The sequence below is a fragment of the Anas acuta genome, chromosome 12, assembly GCF_963932015.1.
Source record: "Anas acuta chromosome 12, bAnaAcu1.1, whole genome shotgun sequence".
Lineage (NCBI taxonomy): Eukaryota > Metazoa > Chordata > Aves > Anseriformes > Anatidae > Anas > Anas acuta.
In genome coordinates this window covers 20,611,500-20,626,225 of record NC_088990.1, presented here as the reverse complement: position 1 = coordinate 20,626,225, position 14,726 = coordinate 20,611,500, and the positions used below count along the sequence as shown (strand labels likewise).

At 42.7% G+C, this 14,726-nt stretch overlaps 1 protein-coding gene across 4 annotated transcripts in view; it reads right to left on the bottom strand.

The window, feature by feature from the left end:
- The window catches only part of FBN1 (fibrillin 1), a 159,886-nt gene extending 145,819 nt beyond the window's left edge, over nt 1-14,067 (bottom strand). For 2 of the 4 annotated variants that reach the window (XM_068695254.1, XM_068695257.1), the window contains exons 1-3: nt 13,917-14,063; nt 13,333-13,656; nt 426-508 (exon numbers count right to left, since the gene is read on the bottom strand). In XM_068695254.1, coding sequence (XP_068551355.1) covers nt 426-508; nt 13,333-13,502 — 253 coding nt within the window. In that variant the 5' untranslated portion in view covers nt 13,503-13,656; nt 13,917-14,063. Of the gene's footprint in view, nt 1-425; nt 509-13,332; nt 13,657-13,916 lie in introns of all 4 variants that reach the window. The other 2 variants (XM_068695258.1, XM_068695255.1) reach the window with 2 other exon arrangements.
- Between the last annotated feature and the right edge of the window lie 659 nt (nt 14,068-14,726).

The following is a 14,726-nucleotide window of genomic DNA, read 5'->3' as shown; positions in this document are numbered from 1 at the left end:
TGTACGTATGTATACACTTACGTTTCTGCATATATATTTCAGGGATATGGTCCAAACAAGCAGAGCAAATCTACTTGCTGGCCCAGTGCTGTTGCCTCCTTCCATTTACTTAAATAGATTAACGTATTCCACAGCTACTCACTCCTGAGAGTCCACACACCCCTTGAATCCCTCTACCACAGACTTAAACAGAACATGTGGATGACATTAATCCTTTGTTAAATATTGGTATCACATCACTATATTGTAGCCCACAGAACTCTGTATATTAGTTTAATATATTTGAAATGGTAAAGAAATGATGTGCAGCTGTTATTGAAACCATATAGAAACACATTTCCGTTCTAGTATACAATTAAAAAATATCCTGATATACAGGGACAAAGATAAACCCTCAGTCATAACATATAACTAGATTAACTTACGGACTATGCATTGGTTCCCACCAGGTAAAGTTTTCCATCCAGGGCAACAGTAAGCATTGTAACGTGATCCACACACATTTGGTCTGGAAAAAAATATATATATAACTTATTTTTACGCAGAAGTATGCTCTGTAGTAGAGTTATAAACATGGAAAAAGTAAATCATTGTAATATACATTTCAATAATTAAAAGCATTGTATGTTTTTAGCAGGACTGTATGCCTTAGATTGTTGTGCTTTTTTTATGTGACACACTGTTACAAATTGAAGATGACATTATAAAGCATGAAATCAAATCAGTAACAACTGAACAACAGGAACAGAATGGACAAAACTTGCCTCTTTTCAATCCATATCTGAAAAAGTAACTCAGAGTTTTCTAGCAAAACACCCACTTAAATACAAAATGAGGGATCATAACCATCATCATTAATGAATACAGAAGAAATCCAGTGCCTTTTGAACAATAACTTTTAAGCTTATTGTTGTCTTCTCTGCTTTAGTCTAAAGCACTGTCATTGTTTCCTGTTTTAACCCTGAGCAAAACTACATGTCTATGTATGAGTGAGACATGCCAATCATGACATTAGCCAAATGAGCCAAAATATGCAAACGCTTCATTAGCAAAACTGACTTACTGTCAAAAAAAAATCAAGGATGTGGGTGTATGTAGACAGATAGGGCCACATGAAATAAAAATGAAGGGCTACTGCAATGAGTATTTCTTGCAGTTCTTAAATTATGGATCCATAGGAATTTTTCTTTCCATCCCATCCCTCTCACCCATATTTCCTTTTTTTAAAAGTATACAAAAAGAGTTTACAACAAAAGCTGAAAGGATGTGGCAGTATTCCTATGATTTCATTGGTAAAAATAGAAAAGTTTAAACTGTTCTATGCCCCTCACTAATAGCTTTTTTTTTAATGTAAGTTGTCCCATTTACTTAATGCATAAAACGCATCCACGCATGTAAAGCTAGTAAGGCATAGCTACAAAAAATGAAAAAATAATGAAAAAATACGCTTCCTTTTGTTGTGTGTCTCAATCTTATCAGATTAAAATTTTACAATATATTACTATTATGAGCAATTACTCAGTAGATTAATGCAACTAAAGCTATCTATAAACTAGTACTTCCTAGAAACTGCTTTATTAAAATATTATACACAGATTAGAGACAGATTTAAAGTGTTTATTGTTTTAGGAAGGGGTTTTATTATTGTTTTGTCCTTGGTCGTTCAGAAAGTTTTTCATCCCTAGTATTGCAACTGCTAAGTAAACAACAGTTACCTCATATGGTGAGGCAACTTAAGAAAAACAGTCTTGGTATACACAAACATTTATTTATGCACATTTTCTAAATAACAAGATTTTTATACTGTATTTATTTAGGGATTTGCATTGTTAATATAATTTCAGGTATTCTGATTACAGCAACTTCAGTAACACCTAGTCCTCTCATTAAGTGCTTGGCCAGAAACTACTCAAGTCAAAGCAAACTACCATTATCTTTCACGAGATTTGTATAATAGCTAGGTGGTAACTGAGGCCGTGAGCAACACAACTGGGCATGTTGCAGGGCCCTTTTTCCTTAATGCACTCTTCTTATTCATATTATTCCGATATATTCAGTTTTAGTAATGTCAGCTACTTCCCTGCAGGGCTATAACCATGTAACTTTCCTAGAGTTCCCTGTTCATCAATGCCAAATGTTGCTCCATGATCATCTGCCAAGTAAGACTGGCAAGCAGACAAGTGAGATTGCTTTTCACCTTCTCCGGTCAGAAGAAATAGTGGAACTTACTAAGACAGACAGAATGGGTTTGTTGCTACCTGTTACAACCCCAGGTATAAACCACCCATTTCTGATCCAAGTTGGTAATAATCTATAACCAGCTGACCATAAAATGATACACAGACACTCTGTCAAATTTCTGTCTCAGCAAGCACGTGGTTTTGGGGACCATCTGGACCAAGTTAAGAATCAGGAGCAGACATCTGTGCCATGAAGAAACACAACTTTTAAAATCTGTTTCCAAAATGGGGTTCTGGAAAACCTAGATGTGCCAGCAACCGTGAAGTCAGAGACCCTGAGAGCCTTGAGGCTGTCCACATGGTAGACTACACCATATATCCCAAAAGCTCCAACTCTGGGGCAGCTTGCTTAGCTTTCAAAAAAGAAAATGAAAAAAAAAAAAAAAAAAGGAAGAAAAAAGTCACCAAACTGTACTTCCATGGAACAGTTTGAGTCTGACAAGTGCATTTTCCAGTGGAACAGTTTTTCGTCAGAAAGCTGCTGTCTTGCTCATAAAAGAAACCTGTATTAAATTCTAAGCTCTACTGTAGGCTCCTTTGAGAAGGAAAGGGTTGTTCTTTACTTGTGTCTACTTATAAAATGTCTTCAAAAGGAATTAAGTTTGAAGGTTAAATTCATTGATATTTCTGAGGTGATCAAACACTATAGCAATAAATGCCTGTAAATAAAGTATTTGAAAGGATAACAATTTACCTCATGTAAAATCATGGACGCTACCAATCATATTTCAAAAGGTTCTATCGTAGTATTTAATTTAAACAGTTAACCACCACTGGGTTTAATAGAACATATTTTCCTGCTGATATTATAGACTATGAATAAAAAAGAAGCATTTTATATTGTTATAAAACTGATTTCCTGAACAGCACTACAGAGCTCAGTAATAAAATAAAACCTGATTTGTAATGGTAAAATATGTAAAAATGCACCCACAGCACCTTCCTGTCACTCCCAAGCCAGAAGAGGGAGGAGGAGAGATGAGGGATCCTGAGATCCTCTCAGGACCAAAGGAGGCAGCAGCCCTACACCCACTTCCTAAACCCCAGCCTCGCTCCTCTTGCAGAGTGGAACACATTTCCCATAACACAGCGAGTTCTCAACATGGTGCCCGTCATGAAGACAGGGATGGCGAGGGTGAGTAAATTCACTATGTCTCACTGGGTGTTTATTAAAGCTCATGGGGTCCTGACCATTGTAGAAGTTTTAGGAGACAAGGAGACAAAACACTGAAAAACACAGGTTCAACATGCTCTCTTTTTTTTTTTTTTTGGGGGGGGGGGGTAGGTTGAGGTAGGGAGAGGGAAAGGAGGAAGGCTTTCCCTTTATTTTGGAGTCACTTCTGAAGTTGTAAACCATAAAGGATTTCTGTAATGGTACAGTGCTGAGAGACACTGACTGATCCAGTTTCATCAAAGGCATCCAAAATAAACAAGATATTATATCTCTGATGACATGCAAGTACAAATTCAGTAGCAAAATGAATTAAATAATTATCAAAGGATGTTAGTCATCAACTAGAAAATGACTGCAACAGTGAAAAGAAAAACATTCATCCAGAAATTCCAGTAATTAATGCTTAAGAATGACAGTTTTGGCTGACAGCATCTGCATGCATCAAAGTAGGTTTCTTCAGGAACAACTACAGGGAACCTCTACCCCTGTTAAGAAGAAACCACCCAGCACAGGAGCAACGGAGACACCTCCACCATCACGGCTGTCCTCTGCAAGGCCCCGACAGACACACAGCCAGAGTCCAAGCTGTAGCCTGCCTGGGGCTGTGCTAATGCTGTGCATCCCTCTTCACCCTGCCTGTGACCTCTCGAGGAAATGACAACCCACTCCTGAAGAAAGCATCACCCCCCAGCTGCTCCCACGGCAGGAAGAGTTTCCAGCATTGCTGTGAGTGAGGTTTCAGGCCAAAATTCCATCAGCAGCACTGCCATGTACTGACCAACGCTGGCGTAACCCAGGCTGAAACAAACCCAAAGCATGGGTCTCAAATTAGGCGGAGAGAGGAGACAGCGTGGGCAGGAGACAGCTGATCTCCAGATACGACTGAGCTGAGGTGCAGGGACGCAGAGGAAGGTTTCTCATCACTCCCTCAGCCCACTTTTCCTCTCCCTGTAGAAACGTGCAGGGATTCTTCACTGCAAGAAAATGCCTAATGAAGGACTTCAGTTAACTCCTTGGCTGCAGCAGCTGGCCTATGTTTAACATAACATAGGGACACAGTTTTCTGTCATGAGAGAGACAATTTAAAGCAATATCATCAGCCATCTGTTATTTTCAAAGGCTTTGCCAACTTTTCTTCTTATGTGGCTACAACTGTACCCAGAACTATTTGCTGATCATTCCCACCTAGAATTTGGGTGGTGTTTCCAAGCTTGCACCAGGAGTTCAAAAGAATGAGAAACAGTACCTGAAGAAATGGTAGTGTAGTCTGAAAAACGTGGCCCTCTAAATCTGGAGATAACCAACATACCAAGAAATAGTAGCCAAGGCTCCAGAATGTGAAAAGGAGTAACTTTCACAAGCTTTTTTTGCAGAGAAACCATCAGATCTATACCTTTTGTCATAAAGCAGCTTTCCATACCTCCCTAAACTCCTCAGCACTTCAGAGTAAATGCTGACAGCACAAAATGGCCCCACTCCGTTGACTCCACTGGAGCTAACACAAGACTCAAGAATTTCCATCCTTAGAGATGTCCTTGACTGGACAGAGCTAAGTGTCCAGTCAAGTCCTTAGAGATGTCCTTGACTGGACCCAGCCTAAGTTCACCTGCCCTGAGCAAGGGTTGAACTGCACAGCCTTCAGAGGTCCATTCTCACCTAAACAACCTAGAAGCCAGATATTTGGTGCACAAATTAGAAATCTTCTTGCTGCCTGACTGCTAGGAGGAGGAGTCTGGAAGCTACTTATTTCATCTGCCTAAAAGGAAACTCTAGGAAACAATGCAAGACTCAGAGTAAACAAACAAAAAATCATTCCTTTTATCCTACAAAGGATAAGTACACATTTTTTAAGCAAAATATGCTTTTTATATAGAAGGGATTGCTTCTGATTGCATTTTTGCCATGCAATAAGTGAGGCTGGATGTTTGTGCCACGCAGAGAGCCTAATATGATAACTATTTCTCACTCTGACAGTCAGGATACCACTGTCCCAGAATCCTGGCTCAGTTCAACTAAAAAAATAACATGCTGAGGAGCTCTATGAGTGTCTTTGGCTCTGGCCTATGTGCATGTCAAGAGTTCAGAATGACATGCAAGTTTTCTGCAGCAACACTGAGCGCTTTTCCAACCCTAACTTCCATCACACTGTGACAGCTAAATACAGCATTTTAAAACTGTCACAACCTGACAACAATATTTGACATTAAGTGAATTCTTCTGCACTTGCTCTGAAAATCTGCCTGTGTCTTTTCCAGGGGAAGACCCATCTAACTTGACAGTCAGGCATTGTTCTCAATCATAGCCAGTGACAGACATGCTTCTGGCACGTACTCCCTCCTTGTTCTGCATGAGAATGTCAGTGGGTCCAATTTGACACTCAATTCACATGGCTGCATAAGACAACAAGTATAAGGCGTGAGTACACCACCATAAAAACTATCTGCTGGGCCAGACAAGGATGGCTAGTCAGCAGGAGGGATCCAGCAGGTACTCTACGGTGCTACCCGCCATCCCCACCTTGGAGCACATCCCAGCACTTACGGAGAGTCTCATGAACCCGACAGCTGTATCAATGCTTGTCAGCAAATATCCTCAGGTGTTAAGCAATGCCTTTAACTTGTCTTTTAAAATGCTCTCCTTTAGGCTACTGGAAGATTTATTTTAGCTAAGACAGAAGTGTTCCTCCTCCTCCCTCCACATCATTCTGTCTCCTACCCTCTGACTCTTTCCTTGCCTGGACAGCAATGCTGTTCTTTCAAAAGGTCAGTTAACTGTATGTCTGCTGTCATGCAACAAGAAAACTGATCCCACAGTTATAGCTCACCTTGTCCCTAGCAGTCACTCGTAATTTACTCTGTATACAGGGAAGAGAAAAAGATGAAGAATCAGAGAGAAAAAACAAAGAAGGAGAAAAGAGAAGGAAAAAAAATGTTCCTGAAAGGAAACAAATCTTATTTTGAAACCCCAGCTGAACATCACTGGATACTCTGATGTCCTCCAGCAAAACATGAGAGGGAAGCTTGAAAAAGGGGATGAAAATGATTAAGACTGTAGACAAAAGAACTGTGGCTTTAATTTGGTATTTCTGAGGCTTTAATGGTCATGAATCATTTCACAAAATGAGAAGTAGAAAGGAAAACAACAGATTCTCCAGCAAGTCAACATTCAAAGTATTGTTCCAGATAAAAGCTAGAACTACTTCATACCTCAGTGAAGATATACGTGCAAAAAGAGAAGGCATGGGTTTTGATTTAACAGGCTTCATTTTACCTTCCAATGTACCTTCCAGAGAAGAGCCCAAATATTACAGAACAGTCACAAAACCAGAAAATGATTCTTCTCATGTCTCTATTTACACATCAGCCTTAACATGAATGAGGTTGTTCTGCAGGTCTGAAATCCTAAAAATAATAAAACAACACTGAAATGGGATAGTCAGAATCGATGTGAAAACAATCAAAAGAGACGTCCACAATACAAGACTGAAGAGATACAAACATATTTTCCAGCCCAGTGTGATGGATAATCAGAAACACTCCAGGCCACAATTGTTTCATTTTACAAAAATATTTACTGAGTCTGGGGAGAAAGACCAAAGTGACACACATGCATCTATGTCCTGTTCATCTTTAAGGATCAGGAGGGAGATAAAGAAGAGGAACGAGTTGGAAGGTGATCTTACTGCAAGCAAAAAAGCTAATGATTAATCGCTTACTATTTCCATACATACACAGGCAAAGATCCCTTGCTCCCAAGCTTTGTTTAAGGAGAGAGGGCCTCCAGTGAGCCAATATCTCCTACGCATCTATCAAGAGGAAGTTTTTCTGGTGATCCATGTAGCTAAATCGTTTAGGTCTTGGGTACTACTATTCTAATAGTCAGAGGCTTCAAAGTCAACATTTGCAGGATGGAAGATGAATGACAATAAATAAGACTGTCCTAAGTGAGCAGCACCGACACATTGCAGGAAAGGAAAACAGGCATCCAGGAAAACAGAAGCTGCAATTTTATTCAATAAGAATCACTGTAAACGAAGCAGACAGATAGACTGTCCCTGCCAAACCCTAACCAAGTGATCCTCCCATTGCTCCCAAAGAACTGAGAGAAGCCCTGTGCCTACTTCAAAGTCTGCATTGTCAAGCCCAGCACAGTCCCAAATGTTCTGTCACTGCAGTACTGTGCAGTTGCACGCAGAGGAGCTTATCCAGGTAACATGGCAAACACACCCAGATCAGACTGAATCTGGCGAACAACTTGCAGAACTGCCACTGAACACAAAATGTATCTTGTGTTGGCTAACAAGAAGTTTAGTTTTGCAAGCCTTAAACTGGCCCTTTACTGAAGAAAGTATTTTCAGAGCCACAGCTTGGCTTCTTTGGTCTCCTCCAAACAATTCTTTTTGGAAACCTGTGCTGCAACCTGAGGATTACTTCTCTGCACTGTGCTGCAATCAGATGCGCTCTCTGCAGGTGCTCTTCTTCCCCCCAGTCCTTTAAGTATCCAGTTTCTAAAGAGTGAACACCACCTGTCTCCCTCAACATAAGTTCAACAGAACAACTACAGACTGAGAGGCTCCAAAAGCTCCAGACAGATAACACCACACAAAATCTTAGATAATCCCATCTTATAACTGTGGAAGAAAATGATTACCTGGAACATGTGGGAAGAAACTGTGCTATCCACAGCATCTCTTGTTTTCTGAGTAAGAGCTGTAGCATAAATCTCCTTCTAACTGGCCAGCCAGGTAGTCATAGCCACAAACAGCCTTGCACTGGACATCTCCAGAATGGAGAACAGCAATGTACCCTCCTATGATGAGACACAAAGTGGCAAACCCAATGGGAAATTCTCCTCCCCTTTGGACACAAAGTACAAACCGATTACACCCCAGCTGTGCCTTACCCTGCAGCACCTGGGTGGTGTATCAGGCCAAGCTGGTATAGCTAAGGACTATGCAGGCCAAAATATCTAAATAAATACATAAATAAATAAAAGAAGGAAAGAAAGGAAAAGAACTATATCCAACTCCCGATTTCCAACATGTCATCTTGGCAAAGTGGGGCTTGGTGACAGGAAACTTGTTTCATCCGAGCCCCCTAAGCCAATTTTACAATAGTTCCAACACAACCATGTTTTATACAGCATGTCAAGAATATTGCCATATCATTTACTGTAGCCTGTTCCACTGTCTGCTCTAGCAGGGACTTGCTATCATCAAATGGGAAATAAATACTGAGTACATCAAAAGTACTTTTCTGATGACTACTGTCAGACAGCTTTCATTAAAAGTATCAAATGTAAATAAAAATTTACATGTAGTGGTTAAACTAGTATATTCAAAAACAAAACACATCATGGCATTCAGGAAGACATCTATCTATACAACCAGAATTGAAAATCATACATTATTCCTTCTTTAAGCATTAGCCCTTCAGCAAGCATAGATAACAGCTATTACCACCTGCAGAATAAATTATGTGCTGGCTTCTTGCTAGTCCTAGTCCATACATCCCACTCCCCAGAGAAAGTCACACCTACATCAAATCACATCATATGGCCCTACTGGGAGACAGGAAACATGTACACGAGACACGATGCCAAGATCTATGAACTCATTTCACTTTTGAATTAGATTTCCAGTACAGGATAATGTAACAATAATGATAAAAAATAAAATCATGGCCATTGGAAAATAAACCAGAAAGGTGCAGAACCTTACGCTGCGTGTAGCTGCCAAGAAGACCTCCACAGAGGCTTTATGCCGTGAGGTGCCGAAAACTGGAAGGAAGTCTGCCATTCCACCTGGAAGCCAGCTATTACAGTAATTTACATGTATTCTTAATTGCCCTATATTAAAAGTTATTGGCATTGCTTTTATATCTGAAAATTCACAGGGCTGGCAGGTGGCAATCCAAAGGGCTCTGTTTCTAGTGCATTTTTAATTACTTTTTATCCCCAAGTATCCAGGTTCCCTCCTGCTCCCGCATGACACGGACAAGGTGTGGCACCAGCAGCCAGTCAGAGGTGTGCAGGCCAAAAAGTGGCAAGAAAAATGTTTGAGGTTTTTCAGTATAAACCAATATTTACCGGTATGGAAAGTCTGCTTTTCTTCAGCAAGCTTTTAGTGGTAAATATTGGTTTAAAACGAAAACCAGAAGCCTTAATTATATAGTTGAATACTGGAATTATATTATAGATTTAGAAGATTTATTTTATTTCAGGGAGCAGTCATGCATAAAAAGGATCAAATCCAACTGAGTTTACTCAAGCAAGCCTATCAGTAAACCTGTGAACTTTGTTTTGTGAGTACAACCAACAGAAATTGTTCCAAAAGCCCAATCACCTGTTGAATAGCTTTAATCCAAGTGTGTTACGAATCTCACTGAAGCCAACTATTATGTTCTGCAATATTCACTATCATTTCAACTTCATAACAATTAAATTAAATCACTTTTACACAAATGTATTTAATGGTGTCTTAATTAGAGTCATGCCAAAATTTGGATATCTTGAAGAAATTTTAGGTCTCTCAAAATTTCTGCTGAGCTATTTGTTAGACAAATAATTGCTTTCTTTGGTCATTATATGGATAAAAAGGCAGATGAATGTGCTTAAAATATTATTAAGAACTGATTGATCATCATTAAATTTGAGGTCTTTGTCTAGTGTCATCAGAAAAAGGGAAATCCTAATTAATTCTAAGATACTCAAGCACAATATTTCTTGTATGCAGTAAAGCACCAATCAAATCACCAGTAAATTACTTTTGGTTTATATTCAAATGATTGAAATGTATATAAGTGGTTCACTTCAAGAATGTATTGCTTAGAAAGAACTTCCCATTCATGGCCCGGTTTTGTAGTCTTTATTTCTTCAAAAATTGATGCTATATTTTTCGGTGTTTAAGGAATAGCGGGATAACAGCTTGATGCCACATTAATGTTTGTGTTAAAGCCTTGGGGGTTCTGTGGATAAAAATGTCTCAATAAGATGCTTATTATTTTAACTTGCTGAACCACACCAGATTCCAGCAACATTTCTGTGAATGGGGAATATGCAAATGATATATCTAGTTACATGCTGAAATTAATTACTGCCTTCTTTTGATTGCTTTCTGTTCACTTAGAGGCAGCAGGTACCCGCACATAAACACACGCTGCCTTAGACCAAATGTACCAGGCACTACAAAGACTTCAGTGCTAATGCCTTCATAGTTGGATCAGTTCTAACTACAGGAGCAGCAAGCTCCAAGCCTTAAAGTGAGTACATAAAAGGCTTTCCCACATAATTTATAATTATTAAAGCTAAAAATACTTATAGAACCATATTATGTGCTCAGACAGCTAACAAGTATAAACAATGAGGCAAAGGTCACAGGGAAGAAAGCAAACATCTCCTGTAATCAACAGCTTGCAGTAAAAAATGTTAAGTGTGAAAAATCACCAGAATCAAATCAGATCTTAGACTTCTTCATTTTTACATAAAAGACCAGTATTCACATACAGGCTTTCCCTGATACATTAAAATGCTAAGACCCTTTCAACAGTAATTACAATCAAGCAAATAAAAAGTCTAAACTTAAAAGAATTTGTCTAAAAATGTAACCCCATGCTCCTACAATCAGGGCAAGAGTTCATTTCAAAAAAAGAAAAAAAGAAAAGCAGTCTTAGTCAACTACAATAACATCAAAATAAAGTTTCCCAGCATCTGTTATGATTTGCATTACAACTCTCAGATTCCCAAGTGTATTTGTACTGATGAACAAGTTAAAAAAAAATTAAAAATCTTGTAAAATCATATTTTTAGTGTTTTAGTCCATTCAATAGCAATGAATTTTCCCTGTCTAACATATGTACAGTTCCTGTACATTCAAAATACACTTTCCATCTGGGTTTCCAAAGAATTAGTTCCAACCTTGTCTGATAAAATGACAATTCTTTTTATTCATACTGTACAGTACACTACCACACCTAAGGAAGCACTCGCAATTTCTGAATTGGAAATGTCCTGCAGGGTTCTCCCAACAAAGATAAAGATGTCTGGATGTTAACAAAGGGATTTCCATCTCCTCCAAGCAGCTTATGCACTCTACTCTAAGCCTTGAATGAGAGTTACAAAAAAAGTTATCAATCGAACTAATGGTTCGTTTTGTCTTTACTGTATCTCAGAACATCTGGCAATCATATTTTATTTAAGAAGTTGCCTTCCAAGGGCACTCATTCAGAACTCTAAAATTCCAAATATTTGACCAAGACATAAAATACCTAAAATTGATATTAGCATTAACTGTAGATTTGCAGATCACTAAGCTGATATAGAACTCACAGATAATATACAACAAAAGGATGGGAATGAATCACTGCAAAGTACACAAGCTGAAGGTTTCAGTTAAATATACAAATCAACCCATAAGACTGAATACTTATCCTAACCCATCCTGGACTTCAAAAATTATTAAAATTGAAATACCATCTATGAAGCAGTACTATTACTATCTAAACAGCACAGTCATATTCAACAAAGAAATTTTATCCTCAGCTGCTTGCCTCTAACTCCCACTAAGTCCATCAAGGCAGCACACATGTTCTAGGTGGCATACTTTATCCCACTGATCAGAAAGTGATGCTTTTCAGCCTGATATTAACTCAGAGTTCTAAAATGAAAAAGTTTTTCAAAACATCATGAAGAAAAAAAAAGGTTCGCTCTAGAAAATACTTTTCCTTATAATTTTTTATTACTTACAATTAGTCCCCAACTAGCACAACCCAACAACCCCAATAGCCCCCGACTTCAAGAACAGCTTTTGTCAAAGAAAAGACCTACTCTGTCCAACTGTTCCTCTGGTGACAAGGTTTGAGGAAATGAAATAAGAGAGTCTGACCCTACAAAATCAGATCCTTGAAAAACAATACTGACAGCTTGCATCCATTTTTGCAGAACAAGGACCCTAAAACTTAAACCTTCTCCAATTAGGCAAACATTAAAAAGGCCAGGATTTCCAATCTGTATATAAATAATATGTACTACGTAAGTGTGAGGAAGTTAGCAAGAAATTAAAGCATATCCATCAAGGCCTCTAAAAACAAAGCTGTAATAGCTCCTCTTGGGGAAGTCAGGAAAACAGAGAAAAAATCTTGCATCCCTTACTGAAACATAACTATCTCTGTGTAATTTTTGCTACATTTGCTCTCTGCCTGATGAGTGAAAAAATCTTGCTATGGGCTGAAACAGGGCACCGGAACCCCTCAGGAAGGAAACCTCCTTTTTCCTTCCAACATTGCAACCTTTCACCTTTACCGTGAACTACGCTTCCAACTGCGCACACACGCAATGCCTTTCAGCTGTCTTAACAATTATTTTTGCTCAGGAAAGGTGTTCCATTAGGATTTGCAAAGCATTTTGCCTGATCGGATTTGCCCCTCAAAAAAACCACCCTGCTAAGCGTGTGCCATGATGCCCGATCATGAGTTCTCACTCTTGCATGCATTGCTCGCTCGCTCGCTCTAGGTACCGGGTAGCTCTGACACAAGCAGCAGCGCCGGGGCCAGGAGCAGCAGCGGAGAAGCAGCACAAGTCCAGAAAGCAGAGGCGCAGCGCACAAGGTTTAGGGGGTGAGGAGAGCCGGCAGCAAGCAGCGGGCCTCCCCGCTGCCCTGCTTTCAGCAGAGGGGACGCGCGAGGAATGCAGGAGCCTGCAGCGAGCCTTTATCTGCGCCCTTCCCTCGAGCCACCCGAGCAAAGCCCAGCCGCAGCCCAGCGAAGCCCTCGTCCCCCCGCACGAAGCACGGCTCCCCGGGGATGCTGCGGGCGGTGCCCCGGCCCTGTGGTGGGGGCATCCCCGAGCCTCCTCGGGGCCTCCCCTTTCTCCCCTTCTCTCAGCCACCTCCGCGGTGTCCCGGGGGCCCCGGCCCGCACCTACCCTTTGAGCGCGTCGTGCCCGCCGCCGCCCTGCCCTCGCCTCTTGGCCCTGCTGGCCCGCAGCTCCTTGCCGCTCGCCCCCTCGGCGTGCCCGGCGGCGGCGGCGCCCCCCTGGGACGCCCACAGCACGGCAACTCCCAGGGCGATCCCCAGCAGCCGCCCCCGCCACATCGCGTCCCCCGAGCCCCCGGGCTGCGAGCGGCCGTCGCCTCCTCCTCCTCTTCCTCCTCCTCCTTCTCCTCCTCCTTCTCCTTCTTCTCTCCGCCGCCGCCGAAGTCCGCCGATGCCCGCCGCCCTGCCTCCGCAGAACCGCCTGCGAGGCGAGCTGTGAGAGAGAAGGGAGGAAGGGGCGTCAGGGGCAGGGCGAGAGCGGGCACGGCCGCCCCGCGCCCGCCGGCGCTGCCTCCACCTCCCTGCCACCGGGACCCGCTGGGAGCCTCCCCCGGCCGCGACCCCTTTCCTTTTCCCGGCTCCGCCGAGCGGGTACCGGCGGCTGGGAGCGCCGGGGCTCGCCGGCAGCCCGGGGGAGAGCCCCGCGGGCAGGAGCCTCCCGGCCAGCCCGCCCGCCCCGCTCGGCGCCCGCACCCGCTGGAGCCGCCGCCGGCCGCCGTTCCCGCTGCTGTTCCAGCTGCGGCCGCTGCACCCACCGCGGTTCCAGCTGCGGCTCCAGCTGCCCCCTCCCTCCTCCTCCTCGTCCTCCTCCTCCTTTTTCCCCTCCTCTCACTCCCTCCCCCCCCCCCCCCGTCCTCTTCAAGGACCGCCCGCGCACCGCTTTCTCGCGAGAGAGGTGACAGAAAATGTTCCCCCCCCACCCCCAAAACGCCACCCCGGGGGGCTCCGGGGCTGGGGCCGGAGGTGCTTCCCCTTCCCCGAGGTGGGAGTGATTCGGGCAGGGCACCTGCGGCCAGCCGCCCCCCTACCCCTGGGCCGGGGGCTCTGCCCGGACCCCCCAGACCTCCGGTGCCTGCCCGGGCTCCCGGGGAGCCCCCGGGCTTGGAGCAGGGGGCAGCAGCTCAGGGTGTACCCCCAAAGCGCAGGGACAGGCACGGAGCCCTCCATCTGAACCTATGTAGGCGTCAGAGAGCTACAGCATCGCTGCGGCGACTTAGCGGCTTTAAAAAAGTAATGCAGAACATCTCTGTTTCCCTTATAAGGAAAAATTGCAGCGATGCTAGCTTCACCTTAAAGGCTGCTGCAGGAGGAATAATACGCGTGCTAGCAATTAGCAGGGCAGCGACCGCTGCAGGGATGCAAAAACCCGAGGGCAAGAGCTGAGCCTGGAAGCAGTGACAGACCAAACTTGCAATGCCTGCAGTGGTGGGCTAAGAAAGAGGCCTCATTTAAAGGGGAGAATTCACTTATTAACTGGAAGCCCTTAATTCCATAGTTCCATTA